The sequence below is a fragment of the Capsella rubella genome, unplaced genomic scaffold, assembly GCF_000375325.1.
Source record: "Capsella rubella cultivar Monte Gargano unplaced genomic scaffold, Caprub1_0 scaffold_5, whole genome shotgun sequence".
NCBI lineage: Eukaryota > Viridiplantae > Streptophyta > Magnoliopsida > Brassicales > Brassicaceae > Capsella > Capsella rubella.
Genome location: NW_006238919.1, coordinates 8,658,530 through 8,685,202, shown reverse-complemented (window position 1 = coordinate 8,685,202; position 26,673 = coordinate 8,658,530). Strand labels below are relative to the sequence as shown.

Genomic DNA, 26,673 nt, shown 5'->3' with positions numbered 1-26,673 from the left:
CTTTCTCGACATTTAATCCACCCCTTAAGCTACTACACACAAACATAGTTTAGCTAGTTGAGCCCCATAATTCTGTAGGCCCATTAATCTTTATTACCAAAACAGCAAACCCAACTTCTTCTTCCTTGTTAACTTGTTCTGTTCTTTGTCGTTGACCTTTCTTCACGACAACTTCATCTTCTCCTCTTTTCATCATCTTTTCATGAATTTTCCTTTGTTGCAGATTTGACTCAAACTCCAACAGTATCTTAGTGTAGTCTAAAAATAGCGAGTTCATCCAAATTAGGAAAGCCTGAAAAGCCACGCAAGTTTTTTTTTTTTTTTTTTTTTTTGATTTGTTGTTAAAATTGAGATAGATCCTCGTTTGGATCGAGAATTAAAGAACAAGAATCTTGAAAGCCGCCACACACAGTATATCCAGATAAGATTCTCAAGGACAGAGAGAAATGGCGACGGACTTCAAGTCTTTACCAGTCATCGGTACTAACGAAACCCTAAATTTCATCGTTTGTTTACTCTGTTCAAGCTTCATATCAAATTCGATGATGACGATACTGCAGACATATCTCCTCTATTGGCCAAGTGTGATGATCCCGACATGGCAGAGGATGCTGGCGTGGCTAAGGTTGTCCGGCAACTTGATAGAGCTTGTCGTGACGCCGGGTTCTTCTACGTGGTACAGAATTGAGTTTAGTTTCTTAGCTTTGTGATCGAAATTGAGTTCCTTTTTTCGAGGGTTTGAATAAAGATCTGATTTTTGAGCAGATAGGCCATGGGATTTCAGAGGATCTTATCAATAAAGTCAGAGAGATCACTCGTGAGTTCTTTAAGCTTCCTTATGAAGAGAAACTTAAGATCAAAATGACTCCAGCTGCTGGATACAGGTGACTCCAGCTGTGTGAACAAAAATCTTTCCCAAAGATCGAACAATTTAAGATCGTTTCATTGATGTTCTGTTGTGAACAGAGGATACCAGAGAATTGGAGAAAATGTAACCAAGGGCATACCAGATATACACGAAGCGATCGATGTAAGTGCTGTTTGTATCCTTTCAGAATTTAGTAATGTTTCTATGTGATTCTTATTCTCTTATGGACAGTGTTACAAAGAGTTAAAGCAAGGGGAGTATGGAGATACAGGAAAGGTTATGGAAGGTCCAAACCAGTGGTAATCTATATTCTATTTCTTATCTGATTATGTTTTGCTTCGTCTAGCTTCTGACCATTTCTCTCATGTTTTGTGGTGTAAACATGAAAGGCCAGAGAATCCTCAAGAGTTTAAGGAGTTGATGGAAGAGTATATTAAGCTATGTATAGGTTTGTTTTACCATTTCTCTTTTTCTTATATATGTGTTATGTTTCCATGAGTGTTTCTCAGAAACATTCTTAGTTTGAAATTTCATTTCTTGGTTTAAGATCTTTCTAGAAAGATCTTGAGGGGCATCTCCTTAGCCCTTGGTGGATCACCTTATGAGTTTGAAGGAAAGATGGCTGGTGATCCTTTTTGGGTGATGCGTCTTATTGGCTATCCAGGTGCTCCTTTCACAAATGGCAAACCTGAAAATGATATCGGATGGTAACGTTCTGCTACTTCTCCTTCTGTTTACCACCATTTCTTTTTGGCGCTTATCAGCTCAGAGTAACTCACATTTTCTGACTTGTTGCTGCTCACCACGCTCTGGTTCTAGTGGAGCTCACACTGACTATGGTAATTAAGTTTAACCCTGAAGTGATATCGTCATGTTAATTTTTCTGATTCTGTCTTCATCGTTTGTCTCAATGGGGAACACAATTCTCTGCAGGCTTGTTGACTCTTGTGAATCAAGATGATGACAAAACTGCTCTTCAGGTTAATATTTTTTATGATGATCCTTCTTTGGTTTAATGTTTATGTGAATAAGTGGTCTTGGCTCTATATAAGAGATTTTTCATTATGAAAAGGTGAGAAATTTGAGTGGCGACTGGATATCAGCCGTTCCCATCCCCGGATCATTTGTATGCAACATCGGCGACATGTTAAAGGTTTGTTCTTCCCACTTTCTTTCAGTTCTCTTTCTTGAATACCCTTTTGAGAGTTCTTTTTGGGAATCATATGTGCAGATACTTACAAACGGAGTTTACGAATCCACACTTCATAGAGTGATCAATAACTCTCCTCAATACCGTGTCTGTGTCGCATTCTTCTACGAGGTTGTTAACTATTACCACTCTTGTGTGTTTTCCACATTTGGATTTGGAATCATGTTTCTAATTCTCTTGAATGAACAGACTAACTTCGACGCGGTGGTGGAGCCATTGGATATATGTAAACAGAAGTACCCTGCAGGGAGAGAAGGAACCCAAGTTTTCAAAAAAGCTGTCTATGGAGAGCATCTGGTAAGCAAAGTCCAGACAAACTTTGCTATGTAATGGAAGATAGATCTTCTCAGCTTCTTTGTACATAATCCACCAACTTTAGCTTCATGTTTGAATTGTAATATTCACTCTTTGTCATCAAATCAATCGATACACATGCTGATCTGTTCAAAAAATAAAATATGTTGGATATAGTGGTATAAACAACAAAATTTATTTCAGTCTTTTTCTATAATACTTTTGTAACTTCAAAAATAAGCAACACACATGGCCAAATCAGAGCTTTGCACATTAGTTACAGCGTTGCTTTGACATTTCAAAAGCTCCAACTAGCAAAAACAATGGTTTTAGTTAATGTTCATATTGATGGTCAACCAATTTTCATCAGCAACGACATATTATAGTTGCAACTTAGTTTTAGACAATGCTACAAGATTAGTATACATACACTTACCATATTTTTTTATCTTGGGAGATATGGACTTTTTAAGGGGAATATTTTGATCTAGTATAACAAGAATTTATCAGTTACTTGTGAATTGAAGTTTAGGCCTTTTCAGTCTCAATTGTTAAAATACAAGTATTATACAATCATTTATGATGAGAGTCATTTTATAAGAATGTAGTCTTTTATAAGTGTTTTATAGTAATTTTTCTTTCCAAGAAAAAAGATGGCCAGAGTGTTGCTTAAAATCGTTGACAAAAAAAGATTTGTCACTATTTATACCAATAACGTCGTTGGTTCAGCTAAGTATTTATTACTCGCCTCTAGGAAAAGCTTTCAACCAACAAAATGGAAAAGCTTCCACCACCTCCACCACCACCGCCAATACCACGAAGTAGAGGACTACGACAACAACCACAACAAGTGCCACCATCGCTGCCACCCCCGCCACCGCCCCCACCCGAATAACTACGAACGTTTCTACGAGTAGGACGAAAACGACAGCGACAGTCACTACCACCATCATTGCCGCCACCGCTACTTGCACCACTGCCACGACAATCACGAGCGATTCCTTGGCTTACTAGCCATGATGTCAAAAAAGGAAAATCATACGAGAAGTTGAGAATATACCTCGATAAAGTCATAAAACAAAACCAAGAATCCGAATTGGCTAATCAAGATCCAAAACTCGTTGTTTTACCCAAAAGTGTCGGTCCCTTTCAAGAACAAAACATGCAGAACCACCAACACACTCGTTCCGAACCTGGAGTAAAGGAGACGACCGAAGGGAGTGGGAGCGGAGCCACACGACATGATTGGGTGATAACGATAAAAGACAAGCTCGAGCAAGCAAATAGAGACGATGACATGAACAGCCGAAGCAACGTCTGTATATACAAAGTTCCACCTCACCTGCTGCATGGAAACGACAAGAAGTCGTATTTCCCTCGGACGGTCTCGCTTGGTCCGTACCACCATGGGAGAGAGCAAACGGAGTCCATGGAATGCCACAAATGGCGTGCCCTCAACATGGTCTTGAAACGTACGAACCAAGGCATTGAAGTGTTTATCGATGCCATGGCAGAGCTCGAGAAAAAGGCTCGTGCTTGCTACGAAGGTCTTATTGTTTTGGACAGTAACGCGTTCACAGAAATGCTTGTTCTTGATGGTTGTTTCGTTCTCGAGCTTCTCCAAGGAGTCGCTGAAGGATTCTTGAAACTCGGGTTAGCATGATACTATTTTCTTGTTTTTGTTAGGTTATCTTGCTAATCCGGTAAGGATTCAAATCGGGTTATCTAAAATAATTATTATATATTTTTGGTGTTAAATGTAGATATGATTCTTACGATCCAGTTTTCGCGGTTCGTGGATCGATGCATTCGATTCAACGTGACATGATCATGCTGGAAAATCAATTTCCTTGGTTCGTACTCCAACGGTTATTAGAGCTACAGCCTGGTACACATAACCAAACTGGTTTAGTGGGATTAGTGGTTCGGTTCTTCATTCCACTAATGCCAACGGCTGAGACATTGGCCGAGACGCCACCTAGAGGCGTATCCAACGGCGAACTACACTGTCTTGATGTTTTCCATCGAAGTCTTCTCTTCCCAAGGTCATCAGGCAAAGCAAATATATCGAGAGTGGCTGACAAACACCTACAACGTGTGATACCTACCGTGACCGAACTAAGGGATGCTGGTTTTAAGTTCAAGCTAAATAAAACCGATCGGTTTTGGGATATTAAATTCAACAACGGTTATCTAGAGATACCCAGTCTACTTATCCATGACGGTAAAATTAACATATTTTACCATTCTAATTATTTCATGACCTCTTTTATTTGATTGCACTCCAACATGATTTTGTTTAAGGCATAAATACTAACATCTTGTTTGTCAAGAACATACGTTACATAAATTAAAATATTGATGATCATTATATAAATGTCTTGGTCAAACAAACTTTTATGTCATACTAGCAGTTGACCCGCGCTCCGCGCGGGAGATTTATAATTTAGTTTTGTTGAATTTTTATTCATATTGTGATATTTTATTATTTTTAATTGATTTTCAAAAAATATTATAATTATTTTCTCTTTAATTATTATCTTTCAATACTCAAATTTGGATTAAAAGCATTTGATTCAAGAGAATTTTTGAGAAATACCCCTTTTGGTCTATTACGAATTTTTTTTCTTCTTTTTGATCATGTTATAAACTAATATTTCACTTTCATTTTAGCAGTTGACCCGCGCTCCGGCGCGAGAGGTTTATAATTTTGTTTTTTACTTTCATTCTAAAACTCAGTAACATATTTAAAATATTAAATTATGATTAATTTAAAATGAAAGTTGAATTATATTATTACCACTAATAAAAAAATAAAAGTATTGTTTTTTTTATTTTAACATTTCATTTTTTTTACATAATTTATTTTTATTTATATAAACTTTACATTAATTAAATAAGTAACATAAATATGCACTAAATGAATGTTTTAAATTTATTTTAATGTTTAAACAAAAATGTGGCTTAAGTGGATGCTTAGGTGGCATCATGAGAAGAGAGAAAAAGCTAACTTTATATATATAGATTTTAAACATTCACTAAAAACTATAATCTATTATTTATATATTTTTTAGTATAATCGATAATTAGTAAGTTTTTTTAACTTTTAAACAAATCATCTTTTTAGTTTTATAATGTATAATAATAATAAAAACCTTTCATATTCCTTTTTGAAAAACTAATTTACATAGGTTTAAATCTTAAAATTAAATGATAAAATGATATAATTAATTTTAAAAATTAAATAATAAAATGAGGTGGATGATGATGTGGCATAAGGAGAAGAGAGAAAAAGTTAACTTTATATATATAGATATATTGGTTTAGTGTCGCTTATCTTCAAATATCAAGTGGGCCGTGACTAGAGGATAGAAGATAATTCTGTTGACATATTTAGAAAGCAACACCAATCAAAATATATCTAATGAAACGAAACAGTAATTTATTTATTTTTCCTTTTCTTGAGTCCGGTTAGTTTTCAAACTTACAATTCTACGTATCCATTTTTATGTAGGTACCAAATCTCTCTTTTTGAACCTCATAGCTTTTGAGCAATGCCATAACGACTCAAGCAATGATATAACATCCTACATAATTTTTATGGACAATCTAGTAGATTCTCCGGAAGATATTAGTTATTTGCATCGCCGCGGTATTATCGAGCATTCGCTAGGAAGTAATTCTGAAGTTGCGGATATGTTCAACCAATTATGTCAGGAAGTGGTTTTCGACACCAAAGATATTTATCTATCTCAACTGTTGATTGAGGTTCATCGTTGCTATAAACAACACTACTCGAGGAAGTTGACTTCTTTGAAGACAACCTTGAAACACAAGTACTTAGATAACCCTTGGGCATATTTGTCTTTCTTTGCTGCAGTTATTCTACTTATTCTTACATTTTCTCAAAGTTATTTTGCTGCTTATGATTATTATCATCCATCCTCTTAGTCTTCGTTACTATTCTGTTGTTTTTTTCCCCATTCCCTTTGTAGTTTGTAATATAATGCTTGGTTTTGCGACAGTTTGTATCTTCATCTTATCAAAATAAATTTTTATATTTGTGATTATGTGCTTCCGACACTTGTTTATGAAAGTAAGAGCTAAAACCACTGATCTTTCTTTAATTTCTTGATGGACCAAGGCTTTGACATCCTTTACATTTTCTTCCGGTCAAAATAAAAAAATTTACATTGTATCACTTGGGAATTGGGATGTCTTTATTTATTTGTTTTCATAATTGGTTCATTTAGCTCATTGAAAAGAACTTGTTAATTTTGTTAACCAGTCCTTGTTAATGAGACATTGGTTTATCTTGTAAGTACTAAAAGTATTCAACGTTTATTTAATTTGGATTTGTAAGGGCCAATTCTAATCTAATCTCTAACCTACTATCCCTTTACATCTTCTAAAAAACACTAAACATCATGTCTCAAAATAAAGGTCCGCAACCGTCATATGGAAAATCACTTCCCTTGAAAACTACTCACATTGGTTCTGTCTTTGCTCTAGCTTCACCAACTAGCTTGGGTTTTGGTTTCATTTTCATAACTGATAAGCAAGGATGGTGTTGTCTTCTACTTACATACAGTAGATGTCAATAATAGTATCGAGGAGAAATAATCAATTGTTGAATCTTCTCGTCATTTTTAATTTTCTTTCTTATAGATATAAATACATAGAAAAAGGCAGTACTGTGTATATCTGATAGGTATATGAGTTTTTTTTTGTTCGTTGTTGTAATTTCACTCGATAAATACATATGTACTACAAGAGTCAAGAGTACACATGGTCTTGTTTTTAAAGAGAGTATGGGTGGTTGAATCTCACTCGTTTACTCAAAATATATAAAACTACGACAAGCATTTATTAAAGTCTTTTTATAAGAGCTTTTATTAGAGTCTTTTTATAAGAGCTTTGCGGAATCCACAATAACCAAACACATGGCTAGGCCTGGGCATTTGGGTATTCGGGTCGGGTTCGGGTCGGGTTTTTCGGGTTCGGGTATTTCGGGGTTAGTAATATAGGAACCTAATAGGTATTTATAAAACTTCGGGTCGGGTTCGGTTCGGTTCTTTTTCGGGTACAGATACTTCGGGTAATGATTTAAGAGATCCGAAAATTATCCAAAATATATTTGGGTATGATTAGTACCTACCAAAATCCGACCCGAAATTATCCAAAGTACTCATAAATCCGAAACTATTCGTCAAAACTAACAAATTTTTGAAAGAATATATTACTAGTAAACAAATTTAACCAAGTTTTGAACATTCCAAAGATTAAAATCAAACAAGTCACTGAAAAAATAAGAAACCAAACTAACAAAAGCATAACTTAAAATCTTAAACTAATGAAAGTGATTATGAAAATATTTGAGTTGATAAGTACATCATGACCTGTTACATAAAACTAAACCTTTTAAAAACTAAAAACAGTTTTAAACAATTTTTAAAAACAATAACAGAGATGAAGTTGCCTCAGTAACTTAAACTCATCAATGAACTTCTTTACAGGTAAGAAAACTTAATATTACATACATGTGTTCGAGTACTTAAAAGTACCTACTGGTATGCGGGTTCGGTTCGGGTAAATACCCGATACTTATTGGGTATTGAGAATAAAAACCGATCGGGTATTTCTTAAGAACCAAAGTAAAACGGGTTCGGTTCGGGTATTCGGGTTCGGATATTTTGCCCAGGCCCTCCAAATCACAGTTGAATTAGTTACACCAATGTAGTTGACATTTCACCATTATGTTCTCGCTCTCAGTGTCTGGAAAAGACTTCAACCAGCAAAACAATATATGGTTTTTGTAATAGTTAACGTACAAACTTAAATTTGACCAATAATTCCCTGCGGCCCGAGTCTGCTTCGCATAGGTCTGACTATAAATAAAATTTCAAATACTGTACTTGGAAAAAAGTGGTCTTAATACTATTAGACTATCTAATTTTGAATTTAAATCCCAACCATGTTCCATACAATAACCTAGTCTATTTATAAGAGTACAAAGTATTTTATTTTCTTAAATAAGAGTTTGGATCTTTCAATATCTCACTCCATGAAATGTATTATATCACAAGACTTTTGGTCTTTTTATAAGATTTGTAGACGAAAAGTCAAACATAACATGGCCCGCCGAGGCATTTTAAAGATTGTTTAACACAGTTTAGTGTACAAGTATGATTAGATATTTAACTTATTAACGTGTGTATCCAGTGCGCAAGACGTAATGCATTAGTAATTACGGCCGTAGTCCATTACTGATTTAACAAGTCCATAAATATAACTATGCTAATCACAGCTTCGACTCAGTTGTTACATCTTTGCTTTTGACATTTTCTCTCTCAACCTCAAATATCCTAAAAAAAGCTTCAACAAACATAAATGCAAAATCTTATTCGGCCACCACGGCCACCACCACTACCACCACCACTACCACCGTTGGGGCCCAATTTTCCTATAGGGAACTATATCTTAGAGAGAAGAAATCGTAGAAGATACAAAGAGAGGCTGATCTATAAAGAGAGGCTGATGTGGTACTTGATCACCCTCGTGATGCGCCTAGAACTCCAAACCCGAAACCAGAAACCCAAAGACGAATGGGTAATCGTGATCGAAGAAAAGATGGAGCAAGTACTTAGAGAAGACGCCATAACTAGCTGGGATAAACACTGTATCTATATAGTTCCACACAATCTTAAACAGAACGACAGGAATTCCTATTTTCCTGAAACTGTCTCGCTCGGTCCGTACCACCATGGCAATCGACATCTCCGCCCCATGGACCATCACAAATGGCGGGCGGTAAATATGGTCATGAAACGTAACGAACAAGGGATCGATATGTATATTAACGCCATGAAAGAGCTAGAAATGAGGGCTCGTGCTTGCTACGAAGGTCCCATAAATTTGAACAGTAAAGAATTTATCAAAATGCTTATTCTTGATGGTTGTTTTGTTCTCGAGCTATTCAGAGGGGCCTATAAAGAAAATGGATTCTTGGAACTCGGGTAAGCATGATTCAGTTCTATGCTCAACTTCTCATTTCAGTTATCCTGTTGCCAAAACTGTTGACTTTGATTTTTTTGTGTGTGTGTGTGTGTGTGTGTGTGTATAGATATGATCGAAAGGATCCCGTTTTCGCTATGCGAGCATCAATGCATTCGATACAACGCGACATGGTTTTGCTGGAAAACCAACTTCCGTTGTTTGTTCTAAACCGGTTATTAGAGCTACAGCTCGGATCACGGAACCAAACCGGTTTAGTGGCACACTTAGCAGTTCGGTTCTTTGATCCACTAATGCCAACAGACGAACCGTTGACCAAAACCGACCAGTTAAATCTCGAGTACTCGTTGGCTACAGATAAAGCCTTTGACCCATTCGTCATGAACTCACTTGGCGACAAGAGCGGGTTGCATTGTCTGGATGCATTCCGTCGAAGCCTGCTTCAGTCTACGAAAACAGAACGGAGCTTACCACAAAAGAGAGTGTACGGGGGATTGCGCGTGGTGGACAAGCGCAAAAAACAAATGATACACTGCGTCACTAAACTAAGGGATGGCGGTATTAAGTTCAGGAAGAGGCAAAGCGACCGGTTTTGGGATATTCATTTCACGAATGGTTATCTTGAGATTCCCAAACTTTTTATCCACGATGGTAAGTTATATGTTACCTTTCAAATCTTAATTTTTTTTTAACACATATTTCTTGCTTATATTGATTGTTAACAAATAGTATTAGACCATGACTTTTTTAGATGAAGGATGGGTTACAAATTTGGTTTGATTCAAGATCGTGAGAACAAGAGTTTAACTTTTTTTTTGTTAGTTCTTTTAAATTATTTCAAAAAAGGATGCATATAATGTACGTACCAAAGTCTTTTCTTGGGTTGAATATAATTTAACATTCATTAAAAAGTATTAGACCATGACTCATAAATGTGATATTTAATTAGCTCTATAAGTTGGCATTTTCAGTTATCTTCTTGTACTTCTTACATGATATAATCTGCATTCATATAGGATTTGAATCACCAGGCTATAACTTACATGTTTAGGACCTTGGTCAAATAATGAAATACATAGATTGGTTTAGTGTTCCTTATCAAATATCATGTTGGCAGAAGGACATGATAAAGGTCATCAATGTACAATTGTCTATTGACTAGTTTATAAATAGGATAGTAATTGACTAATTATATATAGATTAAGACAATGAAAAAAATGCACTTCTTTTTCCAAATCTATCAATTCAGAAACTTGAAGTTGGCTACACCACCCCTTCTCGTGTGTTTTGTAGGTACCAAGTCTCTCTTCCTGAATCTTATAGCTTTCGAACAAAACCATATCGACTCGAGCAATGACATAACATCTTACATAGTTTTCATGGACAATCTAATAGATTCTCCGGAAGATGTTGGCCACTTGCGTGACTGTGGTATCATCGAACACTGGTTAGAGAGCGACTCTGAAGTTGCCGATTTGTTCAACCGGATAGGTCAAGATACAATTTTTGACATCAGTAGGGATAGTCATTTATTTGGACTGTCGAATGCGGCTAAGCGTTATTATCTTCACAATAATAAGTACTACAGGAAGTGGAATGCTTGGAAGAAGACCTTGAAACAGAAGTACTTCGATAGCCCTTGGGGATATATCTCTTTCTTTGCTGCACTTTTCCTCTTAATTCTTACGTCGTCTCAAAGTTATTTTGCTGCTTATTCTTATTATAGGCCACCTTCTTAATCTTCGTTACTATTATGTTGGCTTCTTTTTTTTTTCGTTCAAATTACAATGCTTGTATTGCCTCAAATTAAAGTTTTGTTCGTCATTTTGTATTTCCATTTATGTGAAAATAAAATATCTAAATCTATTAATCTAGTGCGGGGTGATAGGACTCGAAGACGTCTTAAAATATTTGAATGTAAGAGGATCATCTTTTCCATGATGATTGGCAGTTCTCAAAAGCAAGTAGAAAAAATAAACGATAAATAAATTTCGACAAAAATAGTTTGACGCTAGAAAGAAGGGAGCATTGAGCTAATAATATACCACGGGGATTGTCACCAAACGAGGATTCCACTCGGACGTCCTCGGAATAAAAATTCTTCATTTTTGTTAGCTTCTGCCAACTTCTTGATTGAATATCACCTGGAAAGCCTCGTCTTGACATACACCATAATGGCTAGCATTCGACACTATATATCAAATATATGACAAATACACAATTATTATGTGAGGGCCAAACCAATCAAGATAGTATGATCAATACCATGATCACTTTGACTTATCTTGACCAACTTTCTCTGGTAACGTATGTTCTCTAGAATTTCTCTAGTTTCACCAAAGCTACGATCTATCCATCTTCATCTATGTAGTCGATGAGAAAAGTTGACAAATATCAATCCCATTTACCTAGAGACCCAGTAACCCGCTATCCAAATCTACAAGTATATTTTCAATCTTGTTAAAAACCCCACATGGCCACATCATGAATTGAATTCTAAAGATCTTTTATAAAATGAGTCCAAAATTTCACTCATTTAATATATACTAGATTTGGACCCGCACATACGTGAGGGATTGATTTCAAAAACTAAATTTGCTATCATGTTTGCAATATATCATGTATATGCAGAATTATATTTGTAAAAGAAATGTTTTAAGAATGTTATTAACATTGATAATCCAAACTCGTACCAGTTCAGTATTTGATTTGTTTTCAATTTATTTTAAACAAAAATAACGATAGGATTTGGTTTTGTTACCCGAAAAAACAACTATATCAAAAATATATATAGTAAAAGAAAAGTGGTTGTCTATTTTAGGGCTGAGACCCTATCTTGTATCGTCTCGTCGTAGATATGTCATGTTTTTTCATCTCATTACCATGATTTTAATAATAATTTAACTATTGCAATTGTATATTTTAGTCTAATATATATATAAATAGGTCAACATTTTAGATTCACAATTATGCGTGGAGTTTTATTTGTACGTATATCTATTTGAAACAACATTTATAGCATAAACTTATATTGGTTTCCTTTCATAAAGTTGGTGAATGTTTGAAATAATAATTGCTTCATATTAAATTATAATAATGTGAATCTTATTTTAATATAAAATAATTTAAAATATGAAATTTGAAATAAGATTGCTCCATAATTTAGAATAAGAACTAAAAGTGGTTGGATTCAATTTGAGAAGATTGCTACATAATTTAGAAGTTTACATTAGTTATTTTTGGAATTTAAAATAAGATAATAAGTATGTATTAAACTTCAAAATTTTAGGGGGAATTTCAAAAATACCCATTTTCCAATACCACTTTTTAAAAATACCCCTCTTTCTAATTTTATCAAAAAATCACTATATATAAATTTTGAAATTTATTAAAAAACTATGTGTAAGCTTATATTTAAAGACACAAATTATCTTTATATGTGTGTAAATTTACATATATATTTCATAATTACCGTATAAATACATTTTAAAAATCATTTAAAAACTTTATAAAAACCTTGTAAACCTTTTAAAAACCTTATAAATGCCGTTAACAACCTTTTAAAACCTTATAAATATTTGGATTTAGGCTCCCAGTAGTAATGATGATCTTGATGTATTTTATCAACCATATAAAAGTTTATAATTTTTTTATATTTGAAAAGGGGTATTTTTGAAAATGGATAGAAAGATGAGTATTTTTAAAAGGGGTAGACCAAAAGGGGTATTTCTCAAAAATTCTCAAATTTTTATGAGCTATATTTCGTAAAAATTAATGGGGATTTTCAAACCTATATTTTGGTAATAATAGATATTTTTTTAATTTGAAGATTTTTTAGCTATTTTTTAGGATTCTTGATTTTAGGTATTAATGATTTTTTTCAAAAGATATAATGTTTCCTTAAATTATGGATTCTTTTTTAATTACCAAACTATTCTTATTCTTGTTTATTGTTATAACTAATGCATATACTCTATACCTTTTAATTGTATACTCTATGCTCACTTTATTGAAGCGGGTTAACACGACTGCTATTCATACTCCGCAATATATTAAAATATGTTTAACTTACAATATATACATTTCGCGTGATCCACATTAGTAAATGGTATATTTGCATATGTTCTGTTTGAATTCATGTATTACACTAAATTTCCGACCTCTACTTTAAAATTATCATCTAAAGTAGATATTTACGCGTTCAAAAGTTAGCGCATATTCAAATAAAAATTCTGAGATTCGAATATAGATAAAAAAAAACTATTTAGATTGTTATACCAAATTTATATCTCATACATTTTATTAGGAATCATTTGGAAATATTTTTCCGTTCCCATTTCACATTCACCATTTCCCGTTCAAATATATGCAGGGTAATGTTCGTAATGATTCATACTCTTACATACTTGCTGAGTTATATTTTTAGATATAATTATTTGATATATTATTTATCTATATTAACATTTTTAAAGCAGTTTTTGAAATGTGTCCTAGACTTTCAAACTATTTACAAAATTGTTGAGATAATATTGATATTATGAAATTTTAATAATTATTAATTAAACTCTAACAAAATCTATAAATTCTAAATAAAAATTAAAAATACGTTTGCCCCACGGCGTACTGCGGCTTAAATTTTGTATATTGGAAAACGGGTTAAAACTGATAAATATTGTTATGCAAAATACATATAGAAGCAATTATTGCAAATTTTATTTATTTTTAAAATAATATTTATAAACGGGCTGTATGAAAGGACGGGTTTGAATCGTATTATTAAAAATATTAAAATATCATTAATTTTATACTTCAAAATGTGTTAAAACTTAGTTGTACTATTTTTTTACAAAACTAATATACGACATCTCGAAACAAACTGATTTTTAAACAAATTCCAACAAAACTTAAAATATTAAATTAAAAAATAAGACATACAAAAGTTTACTTATAACGAAGTAAATATTGATAGTATTTAATCTTTTAAACGTTTATTTACCTAATCTAAACTTAGTTTATCAATTTTAAATACTATAAATATCAATTTATTATAAACATTTTAAAAAATAAATTATTTTAATATTTTAAAATATAGTGGTTTAAATTAGGTAAAATATATTTAAAAAATCTAAAATATCTTTACAAATACACAATTTTGAATTTAATAGGCCACATATTATGGTAACGAATTTATTATGATTTACATGAATATTAGTTACTTATTAGTTTTGATTTTTTTTTAATATTTTAAAGCATATTAATTTCCTTTGAAAATATATTTTGCTGTCTTACACGTATTTGAAAATTTTAATATATAATATAATAATGCTTAAACTTTTAGATTTTTAATTAGGTATGCTAATATTTTAAACTTTACATGTAATTTAAAAATTTAAATATTCATAATATTTTAAAACCTTTTAAAGGAGTAAACCTTTTATAGGAGTAAATTTTATTTACCTAATCTAAACTTAGTATATCAATTTAAACACTATAAATATCAATTTATTTTAAACGTTTCAGAAAATAAAAATTAGAATATTTTGAAATATATTGGTTTAAATTTGGTAAAATATATTTAAAAAATCTAAAATATGTTTAGAAATACACAATTTCGAATTTAATAGGCCACATTTTATGGTAACAAATTTATTATGGTTTCAATGAATATTGGTTAGTTATTAGTTTTGATTTTTTATTTATTTTAAAACATATTTTTCCATTTGAAAATCTGTCATTAATTCTGTTTGGATATAAGTTTAGATTACATTTTATTTCATTTTTTTTTATTTAATCTGTTTGGATACACCTATAAAAAATGTTTCCCTTTTAATAGTATAGATAGGTGTTATACTTCTATTATACTACAAGCAATATTTATGAGTCTTTTAGTACGTAGTATGATTTATAGACTCTTTATTTTATTATGAGTGGTTGGGTATTACAATTTCATTTATGATTTGTAGAAAATACTATACAGCCATTTATGGGGAGACTTTTGATAAGCACACGAAGTCTTTTTATAAGACTTTCGTAGATTGAGATATAAGCAAACCCTAGCTATGGCCAAAAACACAACTCTAAATTTGTTACAGCATTGTAAATTATACATTTTGCAATCACAGCTCTCGCTCTCAATCTCCTGAAAAGATTTCAACCAGCAAAAACAATGGTTTTAGTCAATGTTCATTCAGATGGACAACCACTTTTCATCAACAAAGACATGTTGACCTGGTGTTTGCTCAGCATCAAGCTCCGCCAAAAATTTCAAACCACAAACAAACACTCGGAACCGGTTCAAGATCAGAATCTCCATGATTTACCCGAAATTACCAGACCGGATCAAGAAGAACAAAACTTGCTGAACAACAAACAGGCTCATTCCGAGTCCGGTAAGGAGGTGATAGAAGAGAAGCGAGGAGAGACCACGGGAGACAGTTGGGTGATCTCAATAAGAGACAAACTCGACCAAGCACATAGAGACGACGACACAACAATTTGGGGAAAGCTATGCATCTACAGAGTTCCACATTACCTGCAAGAGAACGACAAGAAGTCCTATTTCCCTCAGACCGTTTCTATTGGTCCGTACCACCATGGTAAAAAGCGTCTCCGGCCAATGGAGCGCCACAAGTGGCGTGCGGTCAATAAGGTCCTAAAACGTTTGAAGCACCGCATCGAAATGTATACTAATGCCATGAGAGAGCTTGAAGAGAAGCTAAGGCTCGTGCTTGCTACGAAGGTCCCATTAGTTTGAGCAGTAATGAGTTCACAGAAATGCTTGTTCTTGATGGATGTTTTGTTCTCGAGCTCTTCAGGGGAACCGTTGAAGGGTTTCACGAAATCGGGTAAGCATGAATCAATTTTCTTGTTTTCTTCCGGTTATCTAAATCTACTTTCTAAACCGGTCTTATTTGGGATCAATATTTAGTAGCTGAATTTATTTTTTCGTCCTGAGTTAGATATGCACGTAACGACCCGGTTTTCGCGATGCGAGGATTGATGCATTCGATTCAACGTGACATGATAATGCTGGAAAATCAACTACCTCTGTTTGTCCTCGACCGGTTATTAGAGTTACAACTAGGCACACAGAACCAAACCGGTATAGTTGCACATGTAGCCGTTAAGTTCTTTGACCCGCTAATGCCAACGGGTGAGGCGTTCACCAAACCGGACCAGGCAAAGCTCATGAACTGGCTGGAAAAACACTTGGACACACTTGGTGACAAGGGAGAGTTGCACTGTCTGGATGTATTTCGTCGAAGTCTACTCCAGTCTAGTCCTACACCGAATACAAAATCTCTACTATAGAGATTAACCGGGAACACACGAGTGGTGGACAAGAGACAACAACAGCTGGTACATTGCGTGACAGAACTAAGGGAAGCTGGTGTTAAGTTTAGGAAAAGGAAGACTGACCGGTTTTGGGATATTGAATTCAAAAGTGGTTATCTAGAAATACCCAAACTACTAATCCATGATGGTACGTTTATAACATTTTCTTTTATTTCTTACTTTTTGTTCCTTAACCTATAGAAACTTTCAAATCCACTATCATATTTTTTTCATGGTAGGTACCAAGTCGCTCTTCTCAAATCTTATAGCATTTGAGCAGTGCCATATCGAATCGAGCAACCACATAACATCCTACATAATATTCATGGATAATCTAATAAACTCTGACGAGGATGTTAGCTATTTGCACTATTGTGGTATCATCGAGCATTGGCTTGGGAGTGATTCTGAAGTTGCGGATTTGTTCAACCGGCTATGTCAAGAAGTGGTTTTCAATCCCAAAGATAGTCATCTCTCTCGACTATCTGGTGATGTAAACCGGTATTACCATCGTAAGTGGAATGTTTTGAAGGCTACCTTGACACACAAGTACTTCAATAATCCTTGGGCATATTTTTCTTTTTCTGCTGCAGTTATATTGTTACTTCTCACATTATGCCAGAGTTTCTATGCTGTTTATGCTTATTATAAGCCAAATTCTAAACTTTAGTTGTTTTTATTTTCCTTTCCGTTTGAGCTATTTGTATTTTCTTGTTTTCCAACATTTTCCATTTTCTTCTATCCCAAATTTGGCTCTGTAATAATTGGGTTTTGGAATAATTATGTTCTTGCAAAGCATACTAATAATAGGATATGGTTTTATTAGGGATGTTAAACGACTCAGAATAGTCAACTAATCTAAACCAACCCTTATGCAGATAGGTGGAGAGCTAAATCAATAAGAGTGAAAAGAAGTGGTGTAATGAAATCATAATTAAATCATAACTATTAGAAACAAGATCACGCATGTGGGTTTCAAGTTATTGGCTTAGTTAATATATATTTTTGTGTGTATCTCATAGACGAATTCATATTATTTTTTTATTAGTACATCGGAAAATACAGTTATATTATAGGAGTGCAGAATTTGAAAATATCACTCATTGAATTTTGTATATATCAAAACAATATACTAGTCTCTTCACTTATATCTGTAAAATTATTCGTCCTTCTAATAATCTTTTCAATTCACTTTATCTGTACAATAAAAATACTAACATCCAAAAAAAAAAAAAAGTTATTTCATTTATAAATTTCATGAATTCGTATTATGTAGAATTATGTATACATTATATATTCGAAACAAAGCGTGGCCACTAACAAGCATGCATTGACATTTGACATTGCTGTCTCTTCCTCTGTCTCGATCTACCGAGCTTCAGCCAACAGAAATCATGGTTTTGTTTTCGGATGGTCGCTCAGTTTCCACCCACAAAAGGTATAGACGGTTGTCATGGTTCGTGCCCATCCATAGTTTCCATGAAATTACCAGACGTGATCGAGGCCAAAACTCGCACAGCCACGATGAGACTTGCGCGGATCCGAGTAAGATTGAAGTAAAAGAAGAAAAGCCAAAAGAGACACGAGAAGAATGGGTGATATCGATCAGGGAAAAGATGGATGAAGCACTTAGATACGACGCAACAAATAGCTGGGACAAGCTCTGTATCTACAGAGTTCCATTTTATCTTCAAGAAAACGACAAGAAGTCTTACTTGCCTCAAACTGTCTCTATTGGTCCGTTCCACCATGGCAAGGAACATCTCATGCCCATGGAGCGTCACAAGTGGCGTGCTGTTAATATGATCATGGCACGTACCAAGCACAACATCGAAATGTATATTGACGCCATGAAAGAGCTCGAGGATGAGGCTCGTGCTTGCTACCAAGGTCCCATTGATATGAAGAACAGTAATGAGTTCACAGAAATGCTTGTCCTTGATGGCTGTTTTGTTCTCGAGCTCTTCAAGGGAACAGTTCAAGGATTCAAGGAAATTGGGTTAGTATTCCGGTTTTCTCATATGTATTTCTAAAATCGGTTATCTAAACTATTGAATCTATTTTGAAATTATGTGTTGAATAGCTATGCATCCAATGACCCGGTTTTCGCGAAGGGAGGATTGATGCATTCGATACAACGTGACATGGTAATGCTGGAAAATCAACTTCCTCTGTTTGTTCTCGACCGGTTATTAGCTCTAAAGCCTGGTACACCGAACCAAACCGGTATAGTGGCAGATGTAGCTGTTCGGTTCTTCAAAACACTAATGCCAACAAGCAAGGCATTGACCAAATCAGAAAGTTCGTCCGTCTCTCAGGGAAAATCCGAGGAACTGACTGACCACAACGGGTTGCACTGTTTGGATGTTTTCCATCGAAGTCTCATACAATCTAGTGAGACATTGAATCGTGGAACTCCATATGAAGATGTGAGAATGGTAGACAAGCAACAACAGCAACTGATACATTGTGTGACAGAACTAAGAGACGCTGGTGTTAAGTTCGTGAGAAAAGAAACCGGCCAGCTTTGGGATATTGAATTCAAAAACGGTTATCTAAAGATACCCAAACTTGTAATCCATGACGGTGAGTTAACCGGCTTTTCTTCTCTAGTGTATTATCTATAGAATCCCATAAGGCCATAACCGCATAAATTTATAAAAATAAAAATAAAAAACAAGGTCTAACGTGTTTCTTGTAGGTACGAAGTCTCTATTCTCAAATCTTATAGCTTTCGAGCAGTGCCATACCCAGTCAAGCAACAACATAACATCTTACATAATCTTCATGGATAATCTAATAAACTCTTCGGAAGATGTTAGCTACTTGCACCACTATGGTATCATCGAGCATTGGCTGGGGAGTGATTCTGAAGTTGCAGATTTGTTCAACCGGTTATGTAAAGAAGTGATCTTTGACCCAAAAGATGGTTATCTGTCTCAACTGTCTGGTGAAGTTAACCGTTATTACAGTCGTAAGTGGAACTCTTTGAAGGCTACGTTACGACAAAAGTACTTCAATAATCCTTGGGCATACTTCTCTTTTTCAGCTGCAGTTATTTTGCTAATTCTCACATTTTTCCAAAGCTTGTTTGCTGTCTATGCTTATTATAAGCCACTTTCTTAACTTTCATTGTTATTTTATTTTTCTATAATTTAAAGTATTTCTGTTTTCTTGTTTTTTCTTTTCAATATTTTGTAATTGTTGTTTCTATTCAAAATAAATATTGGCGTTGTAACATTTAGATTTTTAAATTGTATTAGTGTATTGAAAAACATTTTAAAGAGGTTGAGTTTGGACTATATTTATTAGACGCCAAGCGTATGGAACATTGTCGACAAAAAAAAAAAAGAAAGAAAAAAAGGAATATTTAGAAGTACGTCGTAAATATTGGTAAATAATTTTATATATATTTTAAACAGCTATATAGATTAACTAGAGTAATAAACATGGTTGTAAACATGGTTGTGATCGAATTATGGGTTATTGGGTTTACAAATAGTTGTCATGCACTCAAAAGAATAATGTGAGTTAACAAGACAAAAACGAAAGAATAATGTGAATACGTGGAATAAACATAAACAGTAACATGAGATCAAGACAGATTATGGGATTCGCTTAAATTTATTACTCTGAATCTAAAAGTCTTAACTAATTTCAAAAACACCATGTCTGAGCACTTTTTTTTTTGGGGTTAATTGGTCAATTCTTTTAAAGGATAAGATTTTGAATACTTGAATATCTTAATAGATGAGTCTTTTTATATAAAATAACCTCATCGCGTGCATCATACTAGAATGGTGATGTCGTGCCCATGTTCATCGAGAGGCATATTGAACACGAGGATTTTTCAGTTTTCGGTACATTGATTAGGCCAAAAATATGCCGTACGTGTAAACAAAATATCCACGTACGCCATGCATGTGTGTTTAGTTTATTTTTTTTTACACACAATTAAAAAACAAATTACAACTTGTAAGATTATGCACATATAAGAGTGCATGGGCCAACGTGCAGGCCAGGCAATGTGACATACCGATCGCACCAACTCCTTAATAGAAATAATTTATTTATTTATTTTTGATTCTTTAAAAGCGGGTATAAATTAGTTCTGGAAATATGTATAAGGGAAACTACAACGCATAGACACAAATAAAACAAAAATTAAATATCCAGTGTTCATAAAATTTTATTTAGCTCATATTTTTATAGACATTTCACTCCCTATAGCTATGTAGTTCACATTTCTCTCTCATCATTTCTCTAACTCTTCTCTCTCTCGTTCTCTCCCCATCTTTCTCTCTTTCTCTACCCATCATCCAATATCTCTCTTTAAAAATAATGTTGTGAAAATCATCTAAAGAATTAAGTAGACTCGATCAGAGAAGGTGTTGTGTTCTTCGAAATCTAACAAAAGCATATTCCATATTGTCTCAAATAAGAAAAAAACTAAAACAAAATCCATTAAAAATGTAAAAGACAAAAATTTGTGGAGGAAGAGGTAGATGAGAGAGGGAAAGATAAGAATAGGAGGAAGAAGAAGAAGAAGAGAGGCACATAGACAAAGATTCGTAGAGGAATAGGTGTTGTGAGCATATTATCTAATACAATGTTTTTGACTGGATAAGTATAATATTATCTAATACAAATATTGTTAGCTCGATACAAATATAACATAATTTCAGTAGCTATTGATTAATGTATAATTATATTGTTTTTAGTCTAATTGGTTATAATATCAACTATAACATTTATGGTTATTTATTTGGTTAACTTTGTAAATCATATTTTACTGGTATATGTTATAAGTTATTTGATAAATTCATAATTATCTAGTTAAATTATTTATAGTTAATCATATGTTACCGCTATAAATTTTAAGTTATTTGATAAACACATAATTATCTAGTTAAATTAATTATTATATGACTGATTTCGGTTTATATTCACGTGCTTGTATAAAATATTTGTATTACCGGTTTATATAAATACTCAATTTAACGGATAATATGTAACTTACCGCGATAACATATTATTTAACATGTTTTAAAAAAAGTTATTGAATGCTTTTAATCACTGATGAACAGTGTTATTGAATTCATGGAAATATATATCGGTTTGAGTTTATAAAACAGTGGTTAGACTTTATATTTTATAAATAAACAAAAATGTATTTTTGTTTATGTTTATAAAATAGTGGTTAGGGTTTAGATTTTTTAATTAAACGAAATTATATTTTGGTTTGGGTTGACAAAATAGCGGCTAGGGTTTAGATTTTGTTATTAAACGAAATTATATATCGGTTTGGGTTGATAAAATAGTGGTTAGGGTTTAGAGTTTATAATTAGTCGAAATTATATATTCGTTTGGGTTGATAAAATAGTGGTTAAAGTTTAGGTTTTGTAATTAAACAAAATTATATTTTGATTTGAAAATCATTAATACAAAAATAATAGGAAATATAGCTGATAACTTTAAATTTATTGGGACTTGTTATTTAGTAGGGAGTTAGATTGTAACTTATTTGATTACCTTTACAATTATTTAATAATATCTTATTTACCCAAGTCATCAATATCTTGCTCCGTTCAAAAGCGGCGTTTGCTGGTAATATACACAACTCTTTTTTATATTTTTTATTCTTCTTTAACTGAACATAGGGACATTGGTGTAATTTTGAGTGTGTCAGACCAAAAAACTAATTTTTCTTTTAACATGTCTACTTTCTTTATTTTTTGGTCATCTGAGTACTTAAATTTAACTCACCCTATGTATAAAACTATTAAAAATAAATTACGGAAATAAATAATGACATATGATACAATTTTAAGAGCTTCTATCTTTGTTATGTTTTTACAATAAACTAGTATATAGAGATGTTGTTTAAGGGATCCCATTTGTATAGTTGTCCGGTTACGACCTGCCATGATAAATAATAATTGCTAGTATAAAATTATAAACTTGATGCTTCTATTGCTAGGAGTATAATTTTTTTCTTTTAACAAGTGTTTGGATCATTCAAATCTTAATCATAGTCAATAATCTATTATAGTCTTTATATATATATCATCAATTGTCACACGACTTTTCGACTCTGAGTTCTAGAAGAAATGTCAAACAAAAACATACCCCGCCGAGACATTATCCAATACGTTAAAAAATTGTTTAACACATTTTAATGTACAAGTATGATTAAATGTCAAACTTAGTAACGTGTGTATGCATAGCACAAATGTATTAATGTATTATGAATAATTATGGTTGCTGTCATTACAGATCAATCATCCATAAATATAAGCAACCAATTACTGTTTTAAATTAAAGCTTTTAATTCATCACTTCTTGCATCTTTGCTTTTTAACTTTCTCTCTGTCACTCTCAATCTCCTGAAAAAAACTTCAACCAACAAAAATGGCAAGTCGTATTAATGGACCACCTCCCATGCGGCCAACCCTTCCATCGGTGTCGCCACCACTGCCACCGCTACCACCACCTCTGCCACCTCAGCTACCATTTGGACCGAATCTTCCTGTTCGACATATCATTATAAGAAGAAAAAAAAGAAGAAATTTTCATCCACGACAGATGTTGACCTGGTACTTCCTCACGTTCATGATGCGCAAAAAGATCCAAACCCGAAACCAACGACCGGAAGAGACACGGGAAGAATGGGTCATTTGGATCAAAGACAAGATGAAGCAAGTACATAGAGACGACGCCACAACTAGCTGGGACAAGCTCTGTATCTACAGAGTTCCACACTCCCTTCAAAAAAACGACACGAATTCCTATTTCCCTCAAACCGTCTCGCTTGGTCCGTATCACCACGGGGATGAACATCTCCGGCCCATGGACCATCACAAATGGCGTGCGGTCAATATGGTCTTGAAACGTACCAAACAAGGCATCGAGACGTATATTGACGCCATGAAAGAGCTCGAAGAGAGGGCTCGTGCTTGCTACGAAGGTCCTATTAATCTGAGCAGTAACAAGTTCACTCAAATGCTAGTTCTTGATGGTTGCTTTGTTCTCGAACTATTCAGAGGAGCCGATGAAGGATTCTCGAAACTTGGGTAAGCATACTAATACCGGTTGTCTAAAACTGCTGACTTTGATTATTATTTTCTGTTCCTTAGTCTTTTGATGTTGTGTAGATACGATCGAAACGATCCCGTTTTTGCCATGCGAGGGTCCATGCATTCCGTTCGACGTGACATGCTAATGTTGGAAAATCAACTTCCTTGGTTCGTCTTGAACCGGTTATTTGATCTACAGCTCGGTACACAGAACAAACCCGGTTTAGTGGCGATATTAGCAGTTGGGTTCTTCAATCCATTAATGCCAACCTATATGCCATCAACTAAAGTCGGGAACTCGCTAGTAAACAATAAGTTCTTTAACCCAATAGCTGACAAGGACAAGGAAGAGTTGCACTGTCTTGATGTTTTCCGTCGAAGTGTACTTCAGCCAAGTCTAAAACCGGAACCGAGGTTGTCGCGAAGTAGATGGTCTTGGAAACCGCTCGTGGCGGACAAGCGCCAACAACAACTGTTGCACTGCGTGACAGAACTAAGAGAGGCTGGTATTAAATTCAAAAGTAGAAAATCCGACCGGTTTTGGGATATTCAATTCAAAAACGGTTGTTTAGAGATACCGAAACTACTCATCCATGACGGTGAGTTCACAATTTTTTTATTTTTTTCTCTTCTTATAAGTTTTATCAAAATAGTGGTTTACAAAAAAAAAAAAAAAGAGTCGTATCAAAATAGTTTTCTCTATATATCTTATATCGCATTTCAAATCTTGTTTTTATACCTATTTATCGCTTACGAATCATAATGAGATATGCATACAAATGGTTTTAATTTCACGAACGTATTTACATTCGAACGTGAAATAATTTCTTAAAGAAAATTATCAAAACCAATTTTAATGCGACACATATTAGTTCTTTTCGATTGTTTCTCCACAAGTTACTATAGTAAAGTTTCTCCACAAGTTACTATAGTAAAATAAATTGTCATCAAATGTGTTGCATGTTTGACCAATTTAGAATGATTTAAGTATATATATGGATAAACTTCTTTTTCTAGACAACCTTACAAAACCAATTTTATGGTCTCTCGCGTTAATTATAGGTACCAAGTCACTTTTCTCAAATCTTATAGCTTACGAGCAGTGCCATATCGATTCAACCAACGATATAACATCCTACATAATCTTCATGGACAACCTAATAGATTCTGCAGAAGATGTTAGGTATTTGCACTACTATGATATCATCGAGCACTGGTTAGGAAATGATTCAGAAGTTGCTGATGTGTTCAACCGGCTATGTCAAGAAGTGGCTTTTGACCTCGAAAATACTTATTTATCTGAACTGTCGCATAAGGTGGACAGTTATTATAACCGGAAGTGGAATGTCGTGAAGGCAACTTTGAAACATAAGTACTTCAACAATCCTTGGGCGTACTTCTCTTTCTTTGCTGCAGTTATTCTGCTACTTCTCACATTATTTCAGAGTTTTTTCACTTCTTATCCTTATTTCTATCCACCTTCTTAATAATTAATTGGAAAGTTAAAAGTTTGTATGTTTTGACTCTGTTTTTCCAATTGTATCACAAAAAATAAATAATTATTTCACTATTTTTCTACGTGGTAAACTTTTTTTGCTAACTTACTTTTTTCACTTATTATCTGGTAAATTTTGCATGTTTCAAGCTCAATCCTTGAAATATATTACAAGACCATAAGAGTTTGGATTACTTAAATAGATAAAATTAATAGTCTCTTCACCACCCAAGACTCAAGAGTTTTGATCTTGAGCACGTTTACTTTTTAGGGTCTCATAATACACGAATTGACTAGTGAGGGACTACTGTTTTTTAAGAGCGTTTTTTTTGTCGACGGTTTTAAGAGCCTTTTATAATAATAAATTTTTAAAAAACAAAACGTGGCCCGTCAAGGTGTTAAATTCACAGCTCTATAGTTTGACAAACTTAGAGCAAGATTATCAATGGTATCTTACATTTTAATCTTAGAATTAGTTTAATAATAAATTTGAAAAAGTAAGGGTTAAGAGTTGTATTTGTGTTTTTTGTTTTGAGACATCTTTATTGGTAGTATCTTAGGTTGGGGATCTTAAAAAAAGAAAATTTATATAAAAATTAAATTAAATTAAAATTTATAATTTGAGAAAACTTTATAATTATTGAAAAATTTAAAAATTTAAAACATACATAAGATAAAGTTAAGGAATGAAAGAAAGAAGAGAAAATTAAGAAAATTGATTTTTTCCCCTTTTATATATATATCCTAGTGAATTTTTGAGGAATGCCTCTTTTAGTGTATCCTTTTTTTAAAATACCATTTTTCTATCCATTTTAAAAATACCCCTTTTCAAGTATGAAAAATTATAAACTTTTATATGGTTGATAAGGTACATCAAGATCATCATTACTACTGAAAGACTAAATCCAAATAATTATAAGGTTTTAAAATGTTCTAAACGGCATTTATCAGGTTTTTAAAAGGTTTACAAATTTTTTATAAGGTTTTTAAATGATTTTTAAAAGGTTTTTATACGGTATTTATGAATATATATATATATATAAATTTACACACATATAAAAATAATTTGTGTCTATACATATAAACTTACACATATATTTTTGATAAAATTTCAAATTTTATAGTGACTTTTTGATAAAATTATATATATATATATTTATTTATTTATTTATTTATTTATTCTACTACCCAATAAAATTTTGCCACATGTACGCTTCTTAGCACAATAGGTAGATCTTAAATAAGATAGCTTCTTAGTCAATTTGATGTATTTTTGATTTAATTAAATCATAAATAATCCTAAGATCTATGTAAGATCTTGCCTATAATGATGGTCTTATTAATGTGTGCTGTGCATAGATCTATCATCTGGTTACATCTT

The 26,673-nt window shown here is 33.2% G+C and overlaps 5 protein-coding genes and 1 pseudogene across 6 annotated transcripts; all 6 read left to right on the top strand.

Moving 5' to 3' along the window:
• Window positions 1-140: 140 nt before the first annotated feature.
• On the top strand, window positions 141-2,548 carry LOC17887327 (probable 2-oxoglutarate-dependent dioxygenase At3g50210). The gene is made up of 12 exons (XM_023782495.1): window positions 141-480; window positions 561-676; window positions 766-884; window positions 967-1,030; window positions 1,100-1,167; window positions 1,258-1,316; window positions 1,416-1,575; window positions 1,688-1,707; window positions 1,802-1,848; window positions 1,941-2,021; window positions 2,100-2,189; window positions 2,268-2,548. Exons 1-12 carry the CDS (start codon window positions 447-449, stop codon window positions 2,406-2,408), a joined length of 999 nt encoding a protein of 332 aa, XP_023638263.1. The 5' UTR covers window positions 141-446; the 3' UTR covers window positions 2,409-2,548.
• A 599-nt stretch (window positions 2,549-3,147) lies between these two features.
• Window positions 3,148-6,323, top strand: LOC17887036 (UPF0481 protein At3g47200). The gene is made up of 4 exons (XM_023783169.1): window positions 3,148-3,193; window positions 3,290-4,025; window positions 4,136-4,596; window positions 5,887-6,323. Exons 1-4 carry the CDS (start codon window positions 3,148-3,150, stop codon window positions 6,321-6,323), a joined length of 1,680 nt encoding a protein of 559 aa, XP_023638937.1.
• Window positions 6,324-8,762: 2,439 nt separating this feature from the next.
• On the top strand, window positions 8,763-11,125 carry LOC17886913 (UPF0481 protein At3g47200). The gene is made up of 3 exons (XM_006292543.1): window positions 8,763-9,388; window positions 9,496-10,037; window positions 10,680-11,125. Exons 1-3 carry the CDS (start codon window positions 8,763-8,765, stop codon window positions 11,123-11,125), a joined length of 1,614 nt encoding a protein of 537 aa, XP_006292605.1.
• A 4,427-nt stretch (window positions 11,126-15,552) lies between these two features.
• On the top strand, window positions 15,553-17,391 carry LOC17886093 (annotated as a pseudogene).
• Window positions 17,392-18,115: 724 nt separating this feature from the next.
• On the top strand, window positions 18,116-19,847 carry LOC17885670 (UPF0481 protein At3g47200). The gene is made up of 3 exons (XM_006292977.1): window positions 18,116-18,720; window positions 18,805-19,307; window positions 19,423-19,847. Exons 1-3 carry the CDS (start codon window positions 18,116-18,118, stop codon window positions 19,845-19,847), a joined length of 1,533 nt encoding a protein of 510 aa, XP_006293039.1.
• A 3,282-nt stretch (window positions 19,848-23,129) lies between these two features.
• Window positions 23,130-25,309, top strand: LOC17885589 (UPF0481 protein At3g47200). 2 transcript variants are annotated; one of them, XM_023782892.1, is made up of 3 exons: window positions 23,130-23,794; window positions 23,876-24,396; window positions 24,890-25,309. In XM_023782892.1, the coding sequence occupies exons 1-3, from the start codon at window positions 23,133-23,135 to the stop codon at window positions 25,282-25,284; spliced, it is 1,578 nt and encodes a 525-aa protein (XP_023638660.1). In that variant the 5' UTR covers window positions 23,130-23,132; the 3' UTR covers window positions 25,285-25,309. The 2 variants fall into 2 exon arrangements, with proteins under 2 accessions (XP_023638660.1, XP_006293111.2); XM_006293049.2 differs by having other exon boundaries at window positions 24,860-25,309.
• Window positions 25,310-26,673: the final 1,364 nt, after the last annotated feature.